This window comes from Abramis brama (genome assembly GCF_963993115.1).
Source record: "Abramis brama genome assembly, chromosome: 10".
NCBI classification, from domain to species: domain Eukaryota; kingdom Metazoa; phylum Chordata; class Actinopteri; order Cypriniformes; family Leuciscidae; genus Abramis; species Abramis brama.
Genome location: NC_139972.1, coordinates 20,937,661 through 20,960,350, shown reverse-complemented (window position 1 = coordinate 20,960,350; position 22,690 = coordinate 20,937,661). Strand labels below are relative to the sequence as shown.

The following is a 22,690-nucleotide window of genomic DNA, read 5'->3' as shown; positions in this document are numbered from 1 at the left end:
TATATAATTGAAAGATTTTATGCTGCTAGCACAGCTCAAAAGCACACTTGTTACTGCACTATCATTAACAAAGTTATTGTTCAATGAATAAAGCAACATGCTTCAAAGTATTAATACATGCAATTATTCACAACCTAAACACAAGCCCTACTCTTCTGCACAATGGTAACGATCAAAACTTTAACATAATAGAAACTCTTTCAAATGTCAAACATAACTGAACATCCTTTACTCAAAAACAATATTTTTATATATCAAAATATCATATTAAAATATTATAATGTATCAAAAACAACCCTTTACTTAATTTCAATATTTACTCTCCATTTCCAGCCATGTGCAAAGCATGCTGGGAACTAACAACGGTGTCTCTAAATAAAATGGAGCTAATTCTCTTTAAATAAATAGGTAGCCTTTTTTTCCTTAATTTTATCAGCTTTATCGGTTCCTCAATTCAAACCTCAAAACTGTGAATGTTTCCTTAAAAAAAAAAGGAAAATGTATATCTTGGTTTTATTAGTGAAATGTTCTCAATATTTTCAATAAAACACTGACTTTTCTTAATAAAATATACACAATATTTTTAATTATCACCTTAATTTTTTAAAATGAAAATTACAAGACCCATAATTCATTTTTTACAGTGAAGTAGGCCTAATGTTTCCAAACTTTTGACCGGTATTTATATGGCTATATGAAATGTGAAACGTCCTTAAGGATGCGCTAGACTAATATTATTTAATTTCTTATCTAAATACGTACATGAATAAATAACTATCTAATATATCTGCATTAATGCGCTTGGCGGTTTCCAAGTGGACTGCAGCTCGCGCAGAGCCACTGGAGGCAGTCGAACATCACACCTCGAGCTCAACAGGAGGAGAGGAGGACAACAGCAAAGTCTGCACACATGCAAACAGCCCCAAGTCCGCGCTTACTTCAACACAAGGACTTCTCTCAGCGTTAATGGATACTCTCACCTTCGCATGTCATTTCCACTGTATCTTAAAACATGAAACGCGCGTAGACTTTAAATCGCTTGTTCCGCGCGCAGACAAGGACAGAGGGAAGAGACGTGCGTACTGTCCAAACTAACTGCAAAGACGCAGGATGGCTAAAGAGACCAGAGGGAAAGGTGAGAGATGTCTGTGTGTTGCATGCATGTGATGTGACTCCTCCGGGATTGACGTGCAGCTGCGGTATCACAGCAGAAAGAGTGGACAGTCAGTTTGCTCCCTTCACTTTCCGCGTCAATCTGTTGGAATGCGTGAGATGATCTAGGGTTGTGTCTCAAAACGTAGTGAGCTGCTTCTTACCTAGACAGCGTTTTTTGGGCGTCACGGGCTCATTCCAATGCTTATGGTTTTGAGAACCAGTCCAAACGTTGGCTTTTTCTTATCTTCATCTTAGCATGTTCTCTCAACAAATTTGCCTTTTTCTGAAATGTAGAATGTTTTTAGGATCTAGGGCAGGAGTTGCCTTCCATATCTGAACCGGACCCCTTACCCAGACTTTCAGGCAATCCAGGGAGCCATAATACGATATAGATTCTAGGTTTTATTGGTAACACCGAAGAATAACTTTTAGAAACCGATTTGTATTTTCATGACTGATCTTAGCCTACTAATATGACTGTTCTAATTAGTTTTTGGTTGCTCTTTTACATAATAATAATAATACCACAAATCATTCAATTACATTAATTTACATATTATTATTATTATTATTATTAACTATAATATAGTTATCATTATATTGATAAAGAATTAAGTTAAGCTTAAAATGCTGTTTTTTTCTGACTTGAAAATGAATAGCTTTAAAATGAACTTCTTTATTCAAGCAAAAGTTATTTACCTGTGAACTTAACACTGTTTCATGTTAAAGGCACAGAGGTGTTATTATGTTGGGGCCTATAGAGACGCACTGATTTATCAGTAGACCTGATATTAAAGGGGACACGTTATGCCCCTTTTTACAAGATGTAATATACGTCTCAGGTGTTCCCAGAATGTGTCTGTGAATTCATTTTTGAGGGGAAGGAAAAACATGCTGTTTTTGTGCATGTATCTTTAAATGCAAATGAGGTGCTGCTCCCATCTCCTATTTTTTTTTACAGTCTATGCTCCCATCCCGCTTTCCAGAAGAGGGCGGAGCCTGTACTGATACTCTGCCAAAAACTAAAACATCTGTTTGGTTTTGATTATCATCTCTATTGCGGTCACGCTCTCGTGACATTGCAGTTCTTCATCATCATGAAAGTTTATTATCTGCATGCGTTTTAAAGCCATACAAGTCTAAACTTCTGATATATGGTTTTATAAACGCACACATCCGAATCACATGGTGCGTCTTGTGAGTATTAAACTAAGTTCTCTTTCACATCTTATTGCGCTTAAACTTTCAAATACACTGACTCCAATATGCTTTAATCAGGGTCATTTAATAAAAACACTGTTGCACTGAACATCTCAACATACATATACATCCAATGGCAGCACATTCAGTCCAGCATGTCAGAGCAATTATTGATCTGGAAGAAAACTTACCCTTTGCATTTTATGATTCTAAATGTCAGGTAATGTGGTGCTTTGCATTTCTATAAGTTTATTGATTATGTGATTCACATTGGCTGCTGAGGTGGAGATTTGTTTTGAGGAATCTAATGATTGTATTCTTTTTAAATAGGCCTACTTATTTTTTTCCAAAGCAACCTAGCTTAAAGAGATAGATGAAGATCACCCACAAATGAAAATTGTCGTCATCCCTCATGTTGTTCCAAAACTGTATGACTTCTATGATGACTCCTGTGAAAAGATTCCTACATTCTTCAAAATATATTCATTTGTGTTCATCAGAAGAACGTAAGGCGTATACAGGTTTGGATTGGAATGACTTGAGGGAGAGTAAATCGTGGTAGAATTTTTATTTTTGGTAGAACTATACCTTTAATATGCAGAGACAACTATAAGTATCATCATCAAATGGTGTGATTTTGGGGGCGGGACTATCTGTTTTATGACCAATGGCAGTTGAGGGGAGTGTTCAAAAAAACCTGTTTAAAAACAAAATTGCAACAACAAAAAAATTGTGAAGCTGGTGGTCCAAAATGACACTCTTCTGCTTTTTATTCAGAATCACTTTTTCAAAGGGGGAAAAAAAAAATCTCATTTTTTATACAAGATTATGTAGATCATTGATCAGGAAACCAGTGGAGAGAACGTCAGTTCTTAGCCTCAAGTTATCCTGTCAATATGTTTTGTAGCTTATGATCATAAGCTTTTTTTTAGGATGTGAAGCTCATAGCATGTGTCATCTGTGTTTTGAATTTGAAGCTCTATAAATCTCTCTGGGATATTAATGTGACAGCCTGTCATCCATGTTGTATTTCATTTAAGTAGAAGAGTTTCCATTTTAAGTTGGATAGTGGTAACAACTAGACTGCTAATAAGCTGCCATAGGCATTTTATTACTCCATAAGGCATGTTTCTAAACCACTCCTTTGGTGTGGTTACAAAATTTACCACAACGTTTCAAGATTCTAGTTACTGAATCAGTGTTGTTGGCAGTGTGACGTATGGTGGGAAAGTCCTTTACATTTGTTAGAACTGGTAGCCAGTCAGCAAACACTAGGCACTATTTGGTTGGCTTCATAAATAGCAAGATGGATGCCTTTAGGATTTAGATTTTTTCCTTCAAGATTTTTATATTCATATTTTTTATATTTTTCCAAAGTCAAAACTCATTAACAGATCAATCAGTTAATCTGTTATGTTACTATACTGTAGATCAAAGATCACAAATTAGTGACCAGTTAGCATCCAAATGTAAAAAAATCAAAAATCAAAACAGAGAGACACAAAATTGTAACATACCACAAAAAAGAGCATGTCACAATGTATATACACTGTATCTTAATCTAAGAAACAGTGAATCGGTTCTGCTTATTCTCATTCACAGCGGAGAGAAAATGTGCTGAATGTCATGACAGCTACACAGTGTAGAGACCTTTAGAGATATTTACTTTAGCTTCTCATATCGATCAGACTCACTCACTTATAAACAGGAGTGCACATAACTGGTGCGCATGCGTGGTAAAAATAAACAATGCACAGTAGAAAACTTGGAGGTAAGCGCTTTTTAGTACCAACATTTTTGGGGACAGGGACACGTTTACTTACTGTAGTAGGATTTTTCTCCATCTTTGGTAAGATAGCAATCATGATGATAAGTGCATTCATTACTTATTTGCGGTGCAACCACGAGCGCCGGAAGCAAAAAAAAAAACCTTTTGGTTGGTCCTCCCCAAGAAAATATTTACTGGAGTAGATGTCATGTCCTGTATTCTGGTGCCTTTTACTGACTGCACTCTGAAAAGTGAACACATATGGGCTGAATTAGAGACTGTAAAAGTGAGTGGGTCCAATATTATTGGTCTTAAAAAGTGGGTGGGTCTTGGGATCTTATCACATACAATGGTCCGACGCCAGGATCGCAGTTGATCCGTGAACCGTATGGACCAGGCCCCATGGTTCGGCACGCATGTGATTCGTGGATTTTTTTTTTTTGGGAAAGTTTATCATTTGGACGTGTTTTTTCGGGAGCATGCCTATGTTCCCACAGCCCTATGTTCCCACAGCTCTATGTTCCCACAAATGGTCTACCCTAAACCTACCCGTAACTGGGGTTTAGACAAATCGTAAAAAAAAAAAAAAATCTTAGAAATGTGGGAACATAAGGCTGAGGGAACATAGGGCTGACCCCGTTTTTTCTTGCCGATTTACACATTCAAACTATTTTAAACGCGGAAGAAGAGACAAAAATCGGGACTCGCGTGCTGTTATCTGGAATTTTTATTATGAAAAGTGCTATAAAGTTTTATTTTCATAGTGTTTTAGTGTTATTTCCATAGTCAACATTAACTCCTGAAACAGCTTTGTACTTTATTTTGGAATCTTTGATTGTTCAAACCTTTGTTGGGAAGAACGTTTGGAGGTTAGACCTCTTCCATCATTTTTACCCCTGTTATATATTTTGTAGTTGATGCTCATTCATTATCAGCCAGGATACAGACCACTAAATGAATATTAGCATTTATTCTGTTATTTAGATGTCACAGTGATATTTCCAGCAAAAGCAAAAGAGCAGCAAAGCAAAAGAGCCCCAGCATACTGTACATCAAAGGCGGTTTTAGTGAGTCAAACCATCATGTCATGTTTGTTTTTAAGTCTAGCTCTGCATGATCTCAGAACTTCAAAAGGGTTCGATTTCCCCCTACACAAAATTCATTTCATTGTGTGCACAATCCATCTATGTTGCCTTTCTTGGAAAAAAAGAAGGCTTTCTGGAAAAAGAGATCTAAGAACTCATCTCTACTAGGAAATTCAGGTCTCGAAATACATTTTCAGATATAACAGGTAGATGTTTCTTCACATTATTTATTGAGTAAAGCTCTAATGTGCTGTTGCATTATGTTTCATGTACATATGGGGGTCAAAGTGGGTGCTCCAGTGATACTGTATTTAAGATACTGTCTGTTCTCAAATTAATTTAGCTTGACTTTGGTTGAGAATAAAAACAGGAAATACTGATTGTGCTCTTCACAGCACCAAGATTGAATTGCAAAGTTGGTTTGTTTTTGCCAAACCAATTAACATGCACCTCAGTCTGTGAGTTTTCCTGTGGCGTTCTGTGATGTACATTCAAATGAGAAACATTTTGGTTCCATTTGTTTGTTTTTTTCCTGTTTTGTTTGGTTTTGTTTCCCGCTGAAATGTTTTTATACTGGGTTTTTTATTGAAGGCATTGTGACACTATATCTGTGTAATGGCATTCCAGTCGCACTTTCTATATCTTTAGCTGTCAGACCGTGATACTCCGATGATCTAGTATTATCTCTCAGCAAACAGCATGTACTGCGGTTTCATGTTTATTTTGTTTCTTGCTTGTTTTTTTTTTCCACTGAGAAAATGAAATTCTATTTTTATCCACACCCAATAATTCAGCACTTGCTGCACCCACCCAGTATAGTGTGAAATGACTGTCATTCCCGTTAAATACATCAAGGACGTTTATACTTGATGAAAACTCGTGAATTTATGTAACCGTGAAAAGCATAATAGATCATCAAGCATCTTGTAGATCAGTGGATACAATTTAATTAAAATTTTAGTTTATATCTCTCTTATTTCCTTTACTGTTCAGATTTTTAGATGCAGCTCTTAAAAGGTTCCTTCAGATCTGCAAGGGACTGATAAAGGGTTGTCATGCTGTACTATGATGTACTATATTCTACTATAGGCTTTACTATACTGTGCTACAATTTGGCAATACACTTAGCTCACAAGACGATGCATGGTATTGGGTTCACGAGAATGAGACGAGACAATATTTTAACACTATTTTTAAGAAATCTTCAACGACGAAATATATGACTGGAAAAGTAGTCTTTTAATCGACTGAAAGTCACAAAATACAAAACTATGCAGGACAGGTACATTTTGAAAATGTTTAATCATCTTTTAATGAATGTAACCAGTTTCTACTTTCTGAGTAACAATCATCAAATGAAGTAATAGACAGAACAATATAATGCAAGCACTGTAAATGCCACAAACTCTACTCCGTCATGCTTATATTGCTAGATAAATTTTCACCTTGATGAAAATTGACTGGTAGTTGATACCATTCAACTACCAGTATGATCAAAGATGGCTGCCACAAAAAACGATAAATCTGCATTATTTATGCTTTTGATCTTTCATTTTAAAAAAAATCGCAAAGATCTAACCTTTCATTGAAGTTAAATAATTGAAAGTGGGGGGAAAATCACATTATTAGATAAATGTTTTTCTCGAAAACATCATGGCCACAATTATAGGCACCCGTAGAATTTTTTTGTAAGTAAAATATATCTGAAGTATATTATTTTTTTATAAAGTTTTTTTTTTTTTTTTAGCACACCAGGGTGACTAGGAACATGATATTGTCTAGCTATGACTTCTTTCACAAGAGTATGAAAATGAGGAAACACAAAGGCCAAATTCCCTTAATCATCCATCACAATGAGTAAAACTAAAGTATATAGTTCTGATGTGCAGCAAAAGATTGTTGAGCTGAAAATAAAATAAAGTGGCTGTAAGAAAATAGCTAAAGCATTGAAAATGCTCATTTTCACCATCAGGGCAATAATTAAAAACCCTTTCGCACGTAAGATCACACCAGTGTGATCAGTCTTTGCCAGGGTTGCCAGGTGCCAGCAAGGTTTTCCAGCCCAAAACCTCGTCAAAAACCGCGAGAATGCACAAAAAAACGCCCAATTTATTATTATTTCTTTGGCTTGTTTCTCGTTTAAACACATTGAAATCATTAACAAGCTTTAAAATTACCCATTTTTCAACTTAGCCTATCCGATTTTAGAAACAATATTCAATCAAATGAATGCAAAAGTAGGCTACACTGACCTCAGTCAGACTATTCTAGGCTACTATTAAACTATAAGCTTATGTTACGTAAAATAATGCGATCAACATAGGCTATCAATGAGTCTGTTTATTGTCACTAAATGTCGCTTGGAACAAAAGCATTCAGTACATAAAAACATTGAGTGGATATATGGACATAAAAAATAACCCACTTTAACATTTCAATTATTTCAAATGGCAATATGGAACATATTCATTAAGGCTGGGAGAAAAAATCGATTCACCTAGGTATCGCAATTTTTTTTTCTTCTTTTTTAAAATCGATTTTTTTTATTACAGAATATTACCGATATTAATTCAAATTAAATTGCTTTATTTTCGCCCTTGCTTATAGATGAGGTTGACAGAAGTTAGCCACTTTCGTTTCAACAGAGGATGAAATGTGTTGTTACAGAGCTGCACAATGCATCTATAAAAGATTCAATCTCGATTCAAACACCCACGCGATCTTCTTCCATTTCGTCTGTCTATTAAACCTTTGACAAAATCATATCGCAACATTCAAATCTGTGTTGGCGCTGCTGACCCGGAGAGAGTTGTCATGAAACCGCAGTGTCAGTCAGCTAGCTAAGTTTGAAAACCCCGCGATCTAGTGTGTTGTTTTAGGGGCGGGCGGTGCCAGCGTGCGTGACGTGACGTGAGGTGAGCTGAAAGTAGTGGGAGGGAGTGTCTGTTGTGAGTTTAGGGCAGAGGTCTGCGCGGGACTGTTTTTTAAGTCCCGCTCCCGCCCGCTTCCGCTGGGGTTATATCCCGCACCCACCCGTTCCCGCTATATATACACTATTTGTTCACCCGCTGTCTGCTTAGAATAATTTTCTTCCCGACCCGACCATCCCGCTTAATATAGATCTCCCAGAATTTCACATGTACATTTTCACAGAGAAAATAAAAATGTAGTCTGCACAAACATTTTTTTATTATTATTTTATTCGCCTTGTCAATATACAAAATTTAACATTTTGCTGCAGACAGTAGGGGAAAAAATGTTGCAGCGAAAAAAAGAAGTGTAGGCTATTATTTTTATTCGTATTATCAAAATTTGTAACATTTTGCTGTCAACACAGGAAAAGTGTCAGAGAAAGAAAGAAAATATGACATGTCACCGAACAATATGTAGGGCAGACTGTAGCCTATACCGGGTGGTCGATAAGATTAAGATTAGGTAAAGCGAAGATATGCTGTTCTGAAAGAACGTCGGCGTCGGGAACGTGATATTGAATGACCGACCGCTCCCGTTCAAATTACACCAGAGTTACCGACCGCTACCGTTTTTTAGTCGGAAATTTAATGCAGACCTCTAGTTTAAGGGGCACGTCAGCCAGAGCTGTAGTATGTGTGTGTGTGTGTGTGTGTGTGTGAGTGAGTGAGTGAGTGAGTGAGACTGCTGCCTGCTGAACACTGGGTCACAGGAAGAAGGATCTGAAGTGCCGGTGTTTCGGCAACAAAAACCCGCCGAACTGATCCGAAACCAGCCCAATTTTTATCCACCCGCCCAAACCCATTTTTGCCCGCAAAATAGATTGCAGAACTGCCTAACCCACCCAATCTGGCAACCCTGGTCTTGGCTGGTCCCTGGGGCGTAAGATCACACCGGTGTGATTGGAACGGTCAGTGCTAGTGATGTTATGTTCGTGAACGAATCGTTCTTTTTGAACGAATCCTTTAGGTGAACGAATCGTTCTCGTTCACGTAATCCATTGACTCATATTTCTCGTTCACTGAAATCCCTCCCTCCAGCAGCGCGGCGCTATTAGCAGCGCATGCGCAGCTCAGTGAACCGGTGTTTTCAACCTGTCAAAGAATGAACCTCGAGCCAATAGCCTTCGAGTATGAGATGTGACGGAGCATGTGATTTGTTGGATGTAGTGAACGAATACGCCCTTCACTGACTGACCGAGTTGCTTTTGAACCATAGGTCTGAACGAGAGAGAGAGCTTATCGTTTGTGAACGAGTTGAACGAACTGGTACATGTCGTTCATGAACGAAAATAACCAGTTGTTTGAACGATAATGGCGAACCGATAGAGCTAGGTTTGTGTAGTTAGCATGTTTGCATCAAAGAAACAAATTTTCACTTTACCATTGTAATGAAAACAGGTTAATAACGCAAGCTAATGGTTAAATATAACAAAGACAAATTAACATTGTCATTTTTTACTTGGTTTGAGCTAAGGGGGGTGCACTTGACTGTTTACTTGATTTAAATTTACACTTCTCGTTACCTGCTTTTCTTATATTTTGTTTGTGTGTTTTAGTCTTAGTTTTGTGGTATTTTTTACAATTTGAACAATTTACTTGACTACTTGTGTTCATTTTGTATTATCAAAAATGAATTCATTACGTTTTATTCATGTCATATGCACTTCTCTAAAAACTAAAACAAACCAAAAAAATATGACAGTATTGGTTAGGTCTCATTTGCGTAACGTCAGCAGCATTTCAGTTCGGGCTGTGAAGTGGCATGTATTTGTTTGGATCTACTGAACGAATATGCCTATCACTGACTGAGATCGCTCTGTTTTGAGTCTGAACGAGAGAGAGAGAGAGAGAGAGAGAGAGAGAGAGAGAGAGATCTCGTTCGTGAACGAATTGAACTAACTGGTACTTTCGTTCGTGAATGAGAGTACTGGGTAGATCGGTCATTTAGCATGTGATTCAATCTCATTCAAAGCGCAGTTATAGGTGTGCACATATAATTGTTTATATTCATATTCAACATACAGAACATCAATGTTTATAATCCCAGATTTATGAATGTGTATGTCTGACTAAACAATTAAAATGTTAATTATGCAAGAAAACCTTGGTTTGGTCATCTGAACCACTTTTTTATACTTATGTTATTAATTTAGTAAATAAGGCACACATTTTAACAAAGCCAAATCAGGGTTTTTTTGTAACAAGTAAATACGTTCGTTAAAACATAGCATAAAATACACTCTTTTTCGCCACCTGCTGCAGTATATATGTAATATGAAGAAATTATCACTGAACGAATCAGTGAACAAATCTGAACGAATCATTTTGGTGAACGAACTGAAAATGAACGAGTCTCTGGAAAGAATAAAAATTTCCACCACTAGTCAGTGCATCACGTGATCAACTGCTAAATTCAAATTCCCTCTGTCAGCGTTAAGCCCAATTTATACTTCTGCGTCGAACTCACGCCGTAGCTACGTCGTAGGCTGTGTGTAGCGCGCGTACCCTTCGGCGTACCCTGATGTGCACCTCTCCAAAAATGTAACAACGCGTCAACTCTACGCGGACGCAAGCGCTGTGATTGGTCTGCTAGGACCGCTCCCTCGGGTTTCACATGCTCCCTCTGCGCGCGTCAAAGCGGACAACGACGCAGAAGTATAAATGAAAACCAACGCGTTGCCTACAGCGTAGAGGCTCCGGCGTAGGTCCGACACAGAAGTATAAATCAGCCTTTAGCCACAGCAGGCTACAGCATACATGACCCTAGTTACCTGTGATTGGCCTGGCCGTGCGTCACTCAGAAAACAACAGGCCACTCAGAAGAGAGGCTCATGAATATTAATTAGACAGGCCAAAATCGACCTGTTCTTGGCAGAGCTCCTGAGAAAGGAGCTGTAAAAATATATTGGGTTGGTTTTTGGTACTTATACCGCTCATATATATTCTTAAGGACATCACAACCTAAAATAAAACTTCAGAAAGGTGTACAATATGGGACCTTTAATGCACAGTGAGGAGGAGAGTTCAAGTGGCAAAGACTCTCCAAGGATCACAGATGGAGAATTACAGAGAGTAGTTGAGTCTTGGGGTCAGAAAGCCTATAAAAAAAAACAATAAAAAAAAAAAAAAACAATCAAACAACCCCTACATCACCACATGTTGTTTGGGAGGGTTTCAAGAAAACTCCTTCTCGCTCATCCAAAAACAAACTCCAGCATATTCAGTTGTCAGATATGGGACCGGATTCTATAGTCATCTGATTCTATAGTCAGATGAAACTAAAAAAATAGCTTTTTGGCAGCAAACCCACCAGATGTGTTTGGTGCACACAGGGATAAAAAGTACTCCATGCTCCATGGATTCTAGCAAATACCAACAGCTAAAAAATTCTAAACCTGATGGCCTCTGCTTGATATCTTATGGGCCGTGTTTGGATCATCCATCAGGACAACAATCCAAAACAAACATTAAAAATAACAATATGTGTCACTGAGCACAAAATGAAGCTTCTGCCATGACCGTCCCAGTTCCCTGACCTGAACCCCATAGAAAATGAGTGGGCTGAATGAAGAGGAGAAGCGCCAACATGGATCTTGGAATCTGAAGGATCTGGAGAGATTCTGTATGGAGGAATGGTCTCTGATCTCTTGTCAGGTGTTCTCCAAACTCATCAGGCATTATAGGAGAAAACTCAAAGCTGTTATCTTGGCAAAAGGAGGTTGCAAAAAGTATTTAATAAAAGGGTGACAAAGATTATGGCCAACATGTTTTGGAGAAAAGCATGTATTTCATAATGTGATTCCCCCCCATGCATGTTCTCTTCATTGGAAGTTGTGAAACTATGGCATTGGCAAGTGATGGCAGGTTTGTCTTGGGTGGGTCAGTCAAAAGATTCTGAGCCTTCTAGAACATGTGTATCAACAAGTAGAAACCTTAAACCTGCCTGATATCTGCAAAAATTGTTTCCCTTGCTGAAATGAGAAAAACTGAATGTCTCAGTCCCATTTTTCTCATGCTCTTTAGCTGTTAATAATACGCTTAGGAGCTACCTGACACCTCATTATAAACGGAACAGTTCAGGGCAGATTCAGGTTTCCTTACTAATAATTGTGTTCTAGCGAACTTGCACAGTGATTTAGGTTGAGCACGGTGCTAAAAATAGCCTTGCACGAGAAGCAGTGACAGACTCACTGCTACCCTGTGGTCTAGTGAGAGAAAGAGCGAGTGACAGCCTTTCATGACTGTCTGTAGTACTGCAGTCTGGCTTTTGTGTGTTTACAGGCAATTCAGGTCTCTATTTTTTCATTGTTATATTGATGCAATGATTTTATAAGATGTGAGACTTCAGTATAGATTGGATTCATTAACCAGGGGCTATAGGTTTAACTAGATGAGATAAAACTATATCTCATAGTTCAACTATATAGATGTTTTAACTAGATGAGTTTGGTTGTAGTAGACAGATAGTTCTTCTAAAACATCTGCTTTAATAAAATAAAATAAATATATCTCTTTGTCATTTAATTCATTATCAAACAGTGTTGCTTTTGGCAGCGGATTATAATAGCATGTTTGTTTTTTATTACAGGGGGATTTAATGGAAAAAAGATAAGAAAGAAAATGTCAATTTTCATTTAAAAAAATGAAAGTCTTATTCATGTACAAATAACAAGGACGTTTGAGTGGATTTTTTTCTCCAACACTATGAGGTCCACTATGATATTGCTCCTGCAAAGCGCTATTGTAAATTATTGATTTGTTTTTGGATTTTTTGTATACTTATTCTTTATAAAAAGTACTTACATATTTATAAAATATTACATATTTTTCAACCAAGAAGAAAGCATTATATATTTAATAAATAGTAGAAAAAATTATTGAAGAATCTAACTTTTTATTCATCGTTCAACAGCACTGTAAAAAAGGAGGGTGTTAACAAAAACAAATTATCATTCTTAACTGTATTTTTTTATTGATGCATTCCATTGATGCCATTGAGTTGTTGGTGGTACATTCATGTAATACAACAACATGATCAAAAAGGAAAAAGATGATGACTGTCTTCATAATTTGATCTTTATTCCTAACATTTCAGAGAGCACATTTACACACAATGACATGTCAAACAAACACTTCCTTTCGCTGTGTGCAGATGTGCTTTTGAACAGCCTCACCTCAGTAGAAATGAGGTGACAAAAACTGATCACAAATCGGAAGTGATGTGACAGCACTGTCTTGTTAACAGTGTCTTGATTTTGTGTTTGTATACATAACTGGGTTATATAAAGGCACAATTAACGTCCATCAGAGCGAGCTTCAGTCTTCAGTTGAGCTTTGGCAGGCGGAGGAGGTGGCTCTCGAGTAACCCAGTCAAGTGGCTCTGTTGCCTGCAGTTTACTCACAATCCTCTCTTGATGTTGTGACCCTGATGAGATTTGTGTACACTGTATTCTCCGCTGCTGCAAAGACTGTACACTCACTTTCGCATTCTGTCTGTTGTCTGCAGGTCCATACCCTTTCCAATTAGTCTGAAGGTCTCTTCTCTGAGCCTTGAGCTCATGAGACAATTTTGGCCATGATTTTGCCATCTAAGGACAGTCAGCATTGTCAATCATATACAAAGTCTTAAGATCGTTGATGTTGCATTGTCTCCCTTGGCTTTTACCCAAGATGCAACAAGCAGCAATCGTAAAGGATGGAAAAGATCACACAGTGTTTTAACCTGAACTGCCTGGAAATACAGCCTTAGTCAGTATTTGCATCATCTAGCAGCATCAGCTTTTGCATTTGTGGTCTTTTAGGCTTGCAGTATCACAGTTCTGCTTTGTCATGCAAAGTTATTTATCACACTAGTGTTTTTTGTGGCATACGTGCCGTCTCACAGCATGTGCGGTGCTGCTTTGAGCTGCCAAACGGAGGTGTTTACAAGCTGCACGGCACATATGCTGCAAGCGCACACACTTTCTTTGGTAATGCAGGCTTAAAGATGAGAGTATTCCACTGGGTAATTTAATGCAACAACTGATTGAGAACTGGTGTTATTTTGTGCTGTTTCTCTCTAAAAAAGTATAAACGTCTCTAAGGTTTAAGTGTTCAAGTGTGCAACGGAAAATAATAACATCAATTCCAGACAATACTGCTGGCATTATTTACCTCCTACCTTTAAAATTGACCCCATTTAATAAATAAATAAGATTAATAAGTATTTAATTGGACTGATGGTAAACTTATATAAAATTTATTATTTCTTATCAATTTATAATGGATAATTTATTAAAAAATAAAATGTGTATGTATTTAATGTTAAGCAGCAGAAACTGTTTTCAACATTGATAGTAATAATAAGCAAATCAGCATATTATAATGATTTCTGAAGGATCATGTGACACTGAAGACTGGAATAATGATGCTGAAAATTAAGCTTTTCCATCACTGGAACAAATTACATTTTAAAATATGTTGAAATTGAAAACAGTTCTTTTAATTTTTAATTATATTTTGCAATATTACTGTTTTTTTACAAATAACAAGGTCACATGAGACACAGCCATCTTCTAACCATATACATACTGGGAACTATATTCTCAGAAGGCAAAGCACTTCTACTTGGGCGGAGTGATTTGCTCGCAGCACCTGAGAAGCCCCGTGGTGAGGAGCAGAGAGTTGGAGTAAATCACTCCGCAGAAGTAGCAGTGCTTCGCCTTCTGAGAATATAGTTCCCAGTATGTATACAGTTAGAAGATGGCTGTGTCTCATGTGACCTTGTTATTTGTACACGCTGTGACTATACAAATCACAACATGTAAATAGGAAAATGTTGGCGTTATTTTGTCACTTATTGGGAGTAGTATGCTAGCTGGAGCCATTTACCTCCAGTCTTTGTGCTAAGCTAGGCTAGCAGTGGGTGCTCAAGACAGAGTTACGGCACGCACGGAGATAAAAAGGGTTTGTATGGACTTATCTAACTCTGGGGGATACGGTGAATAAGCTAAAGTCCCAAAAAGTTGGTGTGTTCCTTTAACATGAGGCAGATGAGCAAATTAGTAGAAATGGTGGAGGAGCTTTTTGAGTGTGTGAGTGACAGGGTGAGGCTGAAGAGGGGAAGAAGAGAAAGAGGGAAAAAGTGCAAAAGGGAGGTTGAGGAAAGCAGCTGCTATCTACCAGTTATTATGTTTTTGATTTAGAGCGAGGCTCTCAGTGAGCCGTATCATGAGTGCTCAGGAGAAAATGCCATTTTTGTACTGTGCTGTCTTCCAACCCAGATATCAACCCTAATCACGATCTCTAACCCAGAACTCATAACAAAATTAGACATATAGTTATATTGATTATAGAGCACGCATACTTAAAAGTCGGTTTGAATGGGTTTTATACAACAGTTCAATAAACAAGAAAGTTAATGTCGAGTAAATTACATTTTAGACACAAAATTGACAGTTTTTGTTCCACATATGAAAATAGTTTCAAACGAAGCCACAGCATAATTAACTGTTGAAAGTTTCCAAGCAACACACATTGGTGGTATTCGTTCTTGAATGAATCAGTGCTTTTGAACGAAATGAGTGAATGATTCAGTTAGGGTTTCAGTTTGGAGGGCTTTAGTGGATTGACAAATATCTTTACATTCATAAAGCTAAAGCTTTTGCAGCACTGCCTGCTGTGTGCAATTCAACGCATGCTGAGAGATGTTGTAGTGGCTTAAAGGTTGTTAATTCTGTCCTGTATGGGACCAGTATCAGTTTGATAAATATTAGAAACTCCTTGTATAAGAAATCTTGGGATACATTCACCCACATTGCTAGCTACCTAGTACAGATGTCTGGAGGTAAAGTTAAAGCATGAATTGTCCTCAGACAAATGAGACCACAAAGTCATCTTTCCTTAAGAGCTTTTAGTTGAATTTTAGTTTAAACTCAGTTTTAAAGTTTTTAAAGGAAGGCTTTTTCAGCATACATTCAATTTAATTTAATTCCCTTGTATGATGACGCAATTAAACAGAAAAGCGCACATGATATCCTGACCTTGAGGAAGCTGGCCAAAAATGATTTGTTATTGTATAGATTTGGTTTTCTTTAAATGTATCATTCATGAGACCATTCCAATTTCATGGCTGAAGTATATCCTCTTCTCAGCCAGATTTATTGTGTTGCTGTTTTAGTGCAAAAGCATCACCTGCATGACTCGCTAGACTGAAGACGATGCCACTGTTATGAAATTTCATGTAATGAAATTCATCTCGGTTCAGCTATGCAGTGGTTTATAATATTACTTTGATTATAGCTTGCGAAACCATGACCATCTCTGTTACTGGTTGAAAACATTCATGTTTTTTAATGCGGTTTTCCTTTGCTAAAAAAAGGTAAACCTTTCCCTTTCATCCCAATTATGGATGACTGTGATTAGAAATGTGAAAATGGGAATGCTGAATAGACTCAATTAGAGATGCTTTAGTGCAGGAGCTGAGGTTATATCCACCCTGCCGTCTCTGAAGACAGCCCTCACTGGACTCCCTCATTCAAAACTAATCTTCACCTCTTTATCTCCTCTGTAAATCTATTTTCCAAGCTTTAAAAGCCATTTCTCAATGTTTAGACTGCATTAATGAAACAGTCCTCCCTGCCCTCCTGCGTCCCAATGGAAAAAGCATTTAATCTCCATCAAAGTATTTAAAAGAAAATACTGTATGTGTCTTTGTTCACTCTACGATTAACCATAACTTATGTACGATAATTAGTTCAGTATTTATACGGTTACTGTATGATTGCAAAGCGGAATTTTAGGCCAGTTAATGAATGTATAATCTCTTTCATCTTAAATCTTAATGAGATATTATAAATCTTATATATGTAGTTGGATCAAGAATGTGGACACTTAATTTGGACATCATATTTTAAAATGTTATTGCATTTTAGATTAGAAAATATTTGTTTGAACAAAAATGTTTGGTTTTAAATGATAAAAAAAAAACATGAAGTAAATACTTGGCAATTTGTTATCTATAGACATTGTCTGGTGGGATTTGGAAGGTGATACGGTCTCAGTATGTCCAGACAAAGGCCCCAGGAATGAAAAAGCTGATTGCTGTTGATGCTGCTGTCAAATGCGTTGTGTGTGTTAATAGTGCACAACTTTTGACCTTCTGGCTTTGTGGGAGAGATGAAAAGCTCATTAATTCCTGCATGGTGATGTGGGGTTCAGCAGTCACAGGAAGAGAATGAAAACCTTGGCGCTACACCGAGCACCAGTAATGGAAGGTGAGACGCTATTGTTGAGCAGGATCATGTGGAGGTCCAGACACAAGACAAGCAGGGGGAAGAAAACTTGACAGCTTAGGTGACACTTTTTGAGTAATGCCAACCAAATTGGCAAAATCATTTACTGTTGCCCTGCTGATAATAGTTCTCCATTATTAATTTCTTGTGCTTGTATTTTTCTTCATTTGTAATGATTATCTGCTAACAGAATCAATATAAATGAAATTCTCTCAGTGATTACAGTTGGTTTTCTTTGTTGTTTGTTTCAGCGTGCTTTGATTTTAAGCCATATGAATGCAGCAGTGATCTTGCTAAGCCTGGCTGGGTGAATTACTGGATTTACATTACTTATAATACAAAATGTTTTAATGCTTTGAGTAAAGAGGCAATTTGCTGAGCTATAAAGCATCAACAATCCCCATCGCTATATGTTCTCTCACAATGACGCAGATCTATAATTATTAAATCATGGCCCACTTAATATGATTTGGAGAGGATAACTTTCGTTTGACTTACACTGATTTGTAATTTGCATTATTGCCTTTATCTGTCATTAGATTAGAAAGTTATTAACTTCAGATTTAAACAGCCCAGGGCTCCAATGATTATTAGAACGTGTTATTCCAAAAGGCCCAGATTATTGTGACTATGCTTTGTGAGCACGTCATTAGTTGGAAATAATTTGTTGAAGATACATTTTTATGCTGTCTGTGCTAATGAGTTGTGCAAAGTTGGGACATATAGTTGCTGTCATAACTGCTTGGCAGAATCATCTTGTGTTTAAGAGAGAATATAATTCAGATCTTTGCCATTTGCTTCGTAATGTCATCTTAATAGCCACAAAAAGAAGTCATATCACATACCAACATAACACAGAGTTAACAAGTACTAGTGTATGTCTTCAGCCATCGAATGGATACATTTTCTAGAGTTTTTGTATCTAAAGATTTTGAAGATCAGGGATGAGATACTGTACCTCAAGGTGCTTTTCAACAGCATAATGCATATCATTCTTTGTCTATAATCATTGTAATACTAATTGCCACATTTTAGTCATCGAAACTATGTCCTCTCCAACACAAATGAATTTTTATTTTATTGTATATATATATAATATATTTCTGCATCTCAAATTGTACCCTTTTTATTTTTTACGTTAGCCAGTCATACATTCAATTAATTCCCGACTGCTCCATTCCTTTGGACGTCTTCACTTCGTAAAATTAAATAACACTATCATCATGCATGTCTAATTATTTAGTCACACAATGCTCAGTAATTGCATGCAGAGCTTGTGACCTTTGGTTTGATCGTATCTTTTTCATGTTCTCTCCCCTTAGCGACCCTGCGCAAGCACAGCGCTTCTCACTGGCGCATGCAGAACATCGCCCAGGAATCTGTTGACAGCTCGGATGATGAGTTTTTTGATGCTCGGGGTAAGTGTCACTTATTTTCTACCCTTTGTAATAACCTGATGGCTTCAGCTCTTCAGCATCTGTGCCCTACTCTCTTTCTCTTTTTTATGTCCATCATATATTCTGTGTATTACAGGTATCTCCTCACATTATGGATGTATTCATCTCAAGTATGCACTAAAACAGCTGTACATTTGTATAAAGTAGATTTGCAGGCCTTTTTCATTCTGAACACAAATGCTAAACTGTGGCATTCTGTTATTGTGATGTGGATTGTTGTGATGTGACATGGTTGAACAGTGTAGTGTGTCCTCCAAATTAGCACGTACCAATCCTTGATATAACATGTTTGTAATGGGGTCCAAATAACAAGCCTTTATAATCAGAATGATTAAAACTGAGAAAAAAACTGCTTGTCAGCTCATAAGTGTCCCTTCACCAGCGAGCCAGTCGAGGCCCATACAATAAATAGCTCAAGATTTGCGTCTTCAGCAAAATGCCATGATTAAACAAAATCCTCTATCTAAATGGACTGGGCTTCAATTTTCCTTTGTCAGCACTGCACTGCATTATCTTTTTCCAAAATTTACATTTAGCTGACTCTTATATCCAAAGCAACTTACCGTCCATGGACAGCAACTTGAGGATGTTTCATACTCAAGCAACCCAATGCTACCCATTTTATTTCCTTTTGTGACTTATTTCCATACTGGATGTTTAACAAAACAAATGTATAGGAGGATGTTTTTCTTTGGAATAACATGCACCGTTGACTCATACATATTATGTTGAGGAACGTGTATTAGGCACATAAATAGGCTCAACATCGAATGGAGCATGTAAATAAGCAGATTAATAGATACAGGGAGTTTCCTGCTAGTTTATTGCACAATACTGTGTGCATTTCAAATCTGTTCCAGTCGAGTTCTAGAGCAGCCACTTACATTTGGTCAGTGAAGACATAGATGTATTTACATAGATTCCTTGTTAGCGGCTGTTTCTATGGGCCACGATACGCATGTCATCCGCCATATTGGAATGGTCAAAGCTGGTCCGTGAACGCTTAAGATCGATTAGACTGTGTGTCTGCAACCGTAGTTAGACGTATGGATGATTATATATATCTGCAATGGACTTCAGCAGATGATTTGCTAAAAAAAGTGAATAAAACGGGTGATTCTCCATTAGAGATGCGAACAAGATCACATTGTCTCTTGAGTCGCATCTCCAAATTAGTTACTTTGATTGTTTTTGGTGTTCAAAATGAAATTAGCTTTATTTAGCGCTATATAATTCATTCACATTGTCTATATGAGCTGTTGTGTCTGTCTCCCACACATTAGTAAAAAATTTGTTAAAGAATGGGTTGAAGCAGTGTATAATGCAATTGATAACCTGCATGTTTCCACATCTGTCTTTCATGAGACACATTTCTCATTCATTCTTAATGAGCCCCCGGCTTTGCTACACCGCGCAGAACTTCAATTAAAGTCCAGATGTCACAGTGGCATGGATTGGGGAACATGCCAAATAGCTCCTTAATATGTTTTTGGCTGTTTTTTTTATTATATTTTTGTTTAGACAAACAGCATTTGTGTTCTATACACTACTGTTAAAAAGTTTCAGTTTTGCAAAGAAATTCATTCTGCAAGAATGAATTAAATTGATCAAAAGTAACAGTAAAGACATTTTAATGTTACAAAAGATTTCTATTTCAAATTTCTATTCATCAAAAAATCTGAAACAGCATAACTGTTTTCAACTTCAACTGCTTTTCCACCATCGGGCTGAACAGTTCTAAGAACTGTAAGGAACGGTTCCAGTTATATTTCCATTCGAGGTTGGTTCGGCACAACATGATTATTTACAAACTGTTCTCAGCCCAGAATTCTCAGCATGGTTGGCTAACTAGTAACATCGCCACTCAGGATTGGTCACTTGTCTGTTGTCTGGCTACTCTAGTTTCTCTGTAGCTGGCCAAGCACGCTATATGAGTGAAGTAAACACAAGTTAATAATAAAATTAAAAGAAATATCTGATCATTATTCACCATAACATGGTCGCTATTTACATCTCATAAATCTTTTAACTCTTGTATTACTGGGCAAGGACTGAGACATATGATATGTATTACATTCCAAAGAGCTGTGTTATCAGCCCCACAGTGGAAAATTAAACCATACCCGTCGGCACGGAATGGAATGGTTAAGTAATGGTTTGGCCCAGCGGTGGAAAAGCAGCTTTTGATAATAATAATAAATGTTTCTTGAGCACCAAATCAGCAGATTAGAATGATTTCTGAAGGATCATGTGACACTGAAGACTAGAGTAATCATGCTGAAAATTCTGATTCAGAGGACAGGCCAAACAGGGCAAATTAGCGTAAGAGCGCAACTCTAAAAAGCATTGATGAGAGTGGAAAGTTCTGCGCGTGATTACTGACAACGCACAAATTAAATAACGCAGAAGCAGAGGCAGATCATTTCCAAAATACCAACACAATCTACCAAGAGATTGTGTTGGTATTTTTTGATCAACTAAATGCAGCCTTTAAAAAAAAAAAAAAAAAAACATATCAACTTTTGAACAGTAGTATATATATAAATATAGAGCTTAATTGATGTAAAGGGTTTTCTTATTATAGCAATTTGTCTGGACTTAGAGAAGAGTTAGCATGAAACATTAGCATTACTCTTAAATGATCATGTGAGAATTTCTTTACTCTAAACACTGTAGTGACATTATTGCCCACATACAAAAATAACTGCAAATTAACATCTGGTTTAAGACATCCTTTTTTGGGGTGGTAAATAATGGCAATAATACCAGTAAATTGACCAGCACAAACCTAAACCTAATTCACATTGCGTGAATCATTTAAAAACTCTCCTCCCATAAACAGGTACTTTAAATAATATTTTACAAATAATATTTTACAATACTGTTTTACTGTTGTTGTTATTTTTTTGTTTTTTTATCAACTAAATGCAGTCTTTAAAAAAAAAAAAAAAAAAAAAAAAAAAAAAAACTTACCAACCCCAAACATTTGAACAGTAGTATATATATATATATATGAGCTTGACTGATGTAAAGGGTTTTCTTACTATAGCAATTTGTCTGGACTGACAGAAGAGTTAGCATGAAACATTAGCATTACTCTTAAATGATCATGTGAGAGTTTGTTTACTCTAAACACTGTAGTGCCATTATTGCCCACATACAAAAATAACTGCCTGGGTACATGAAGATGACTGCTGACTGAAATGACTTTCCCTAAAGGGACTTTGAAGAAATGTATTATGCTGTCACGTTGCATTATAGGGAATAACCGAGGCTGGTGGCACAGAGGGACCAACAGTATACAAAGCATTCTTATATTACTAAATCAATTTAAGTCCTCACTTTGTGTATCAGAAAAGATTTAGATATAATTAAGGTATAAATAAAAATTATTATTTTTGTTTACTTTCTCTTAGTGTGATGGATGGGTACATTTTTATTCAATTTTGAAATACACGTCTAGAAGTTACACTTTTTCTTTGCAAGAAATTATTACTTTTTTCTGCAAGTACACAATAAGTTGATCAAAAGTGACAGTGACGATTTTTACATTGTTACAGTACAAAATATTTATATTTCTTGTTTTTATTTATAAAAGAATCCCAAAAAGTTTTCAACATGGATCATAATGTTAAATGTTTCATGAACACCAAATATGAATGATTTCTGAAGGATCATGTGACACTGAAGACTGGAGTAATGATGCTAAAAACTCAGCTTTGCCATCACAGGAATAAATTGCATTAAAAAATGGCAAACAGTTATTTTAAATTCTATTAAT

At 36.8% G+C, this 22,690-nt stretch overlaps 1 protein-coding gene across 9 annotated transcripts in view; it reads left to right on the top strand.

The window, feature by feature from the left end:
- Positions 1-843: 843 nt before the first annotated feature.
- pitpnm3 (PITPNM family member 3) overlaps positions 844-22,690 on the top strand; it is an 89,233-nt gene continuing 67,386 nt past the window's right edge. For 8 of the 9 annotated variants that reach the window (XR_014607888.1, XR_014607889.1, XR_014607890.1 and 5 more), the window contains exons 1-2: positions 849-1,135; positions 18,775-18,870. Coding sequence is in view for 2 of the 9 variants with exons in the window: in XM_084125750.1 (XP_083981876.1) it covers positions 1,111-1,135; positions 18,775-18,870 (121 nt within the window). In the remaining 7 variants the exon portion in view is untranslated. Of the gene's footprint in view, positions 1,136-18,774; positions 18,871-22,690 lie in introns of all 9 variants that reach the window. The other variant, XM_084125749.1, reaches the window with a different exon arrangement.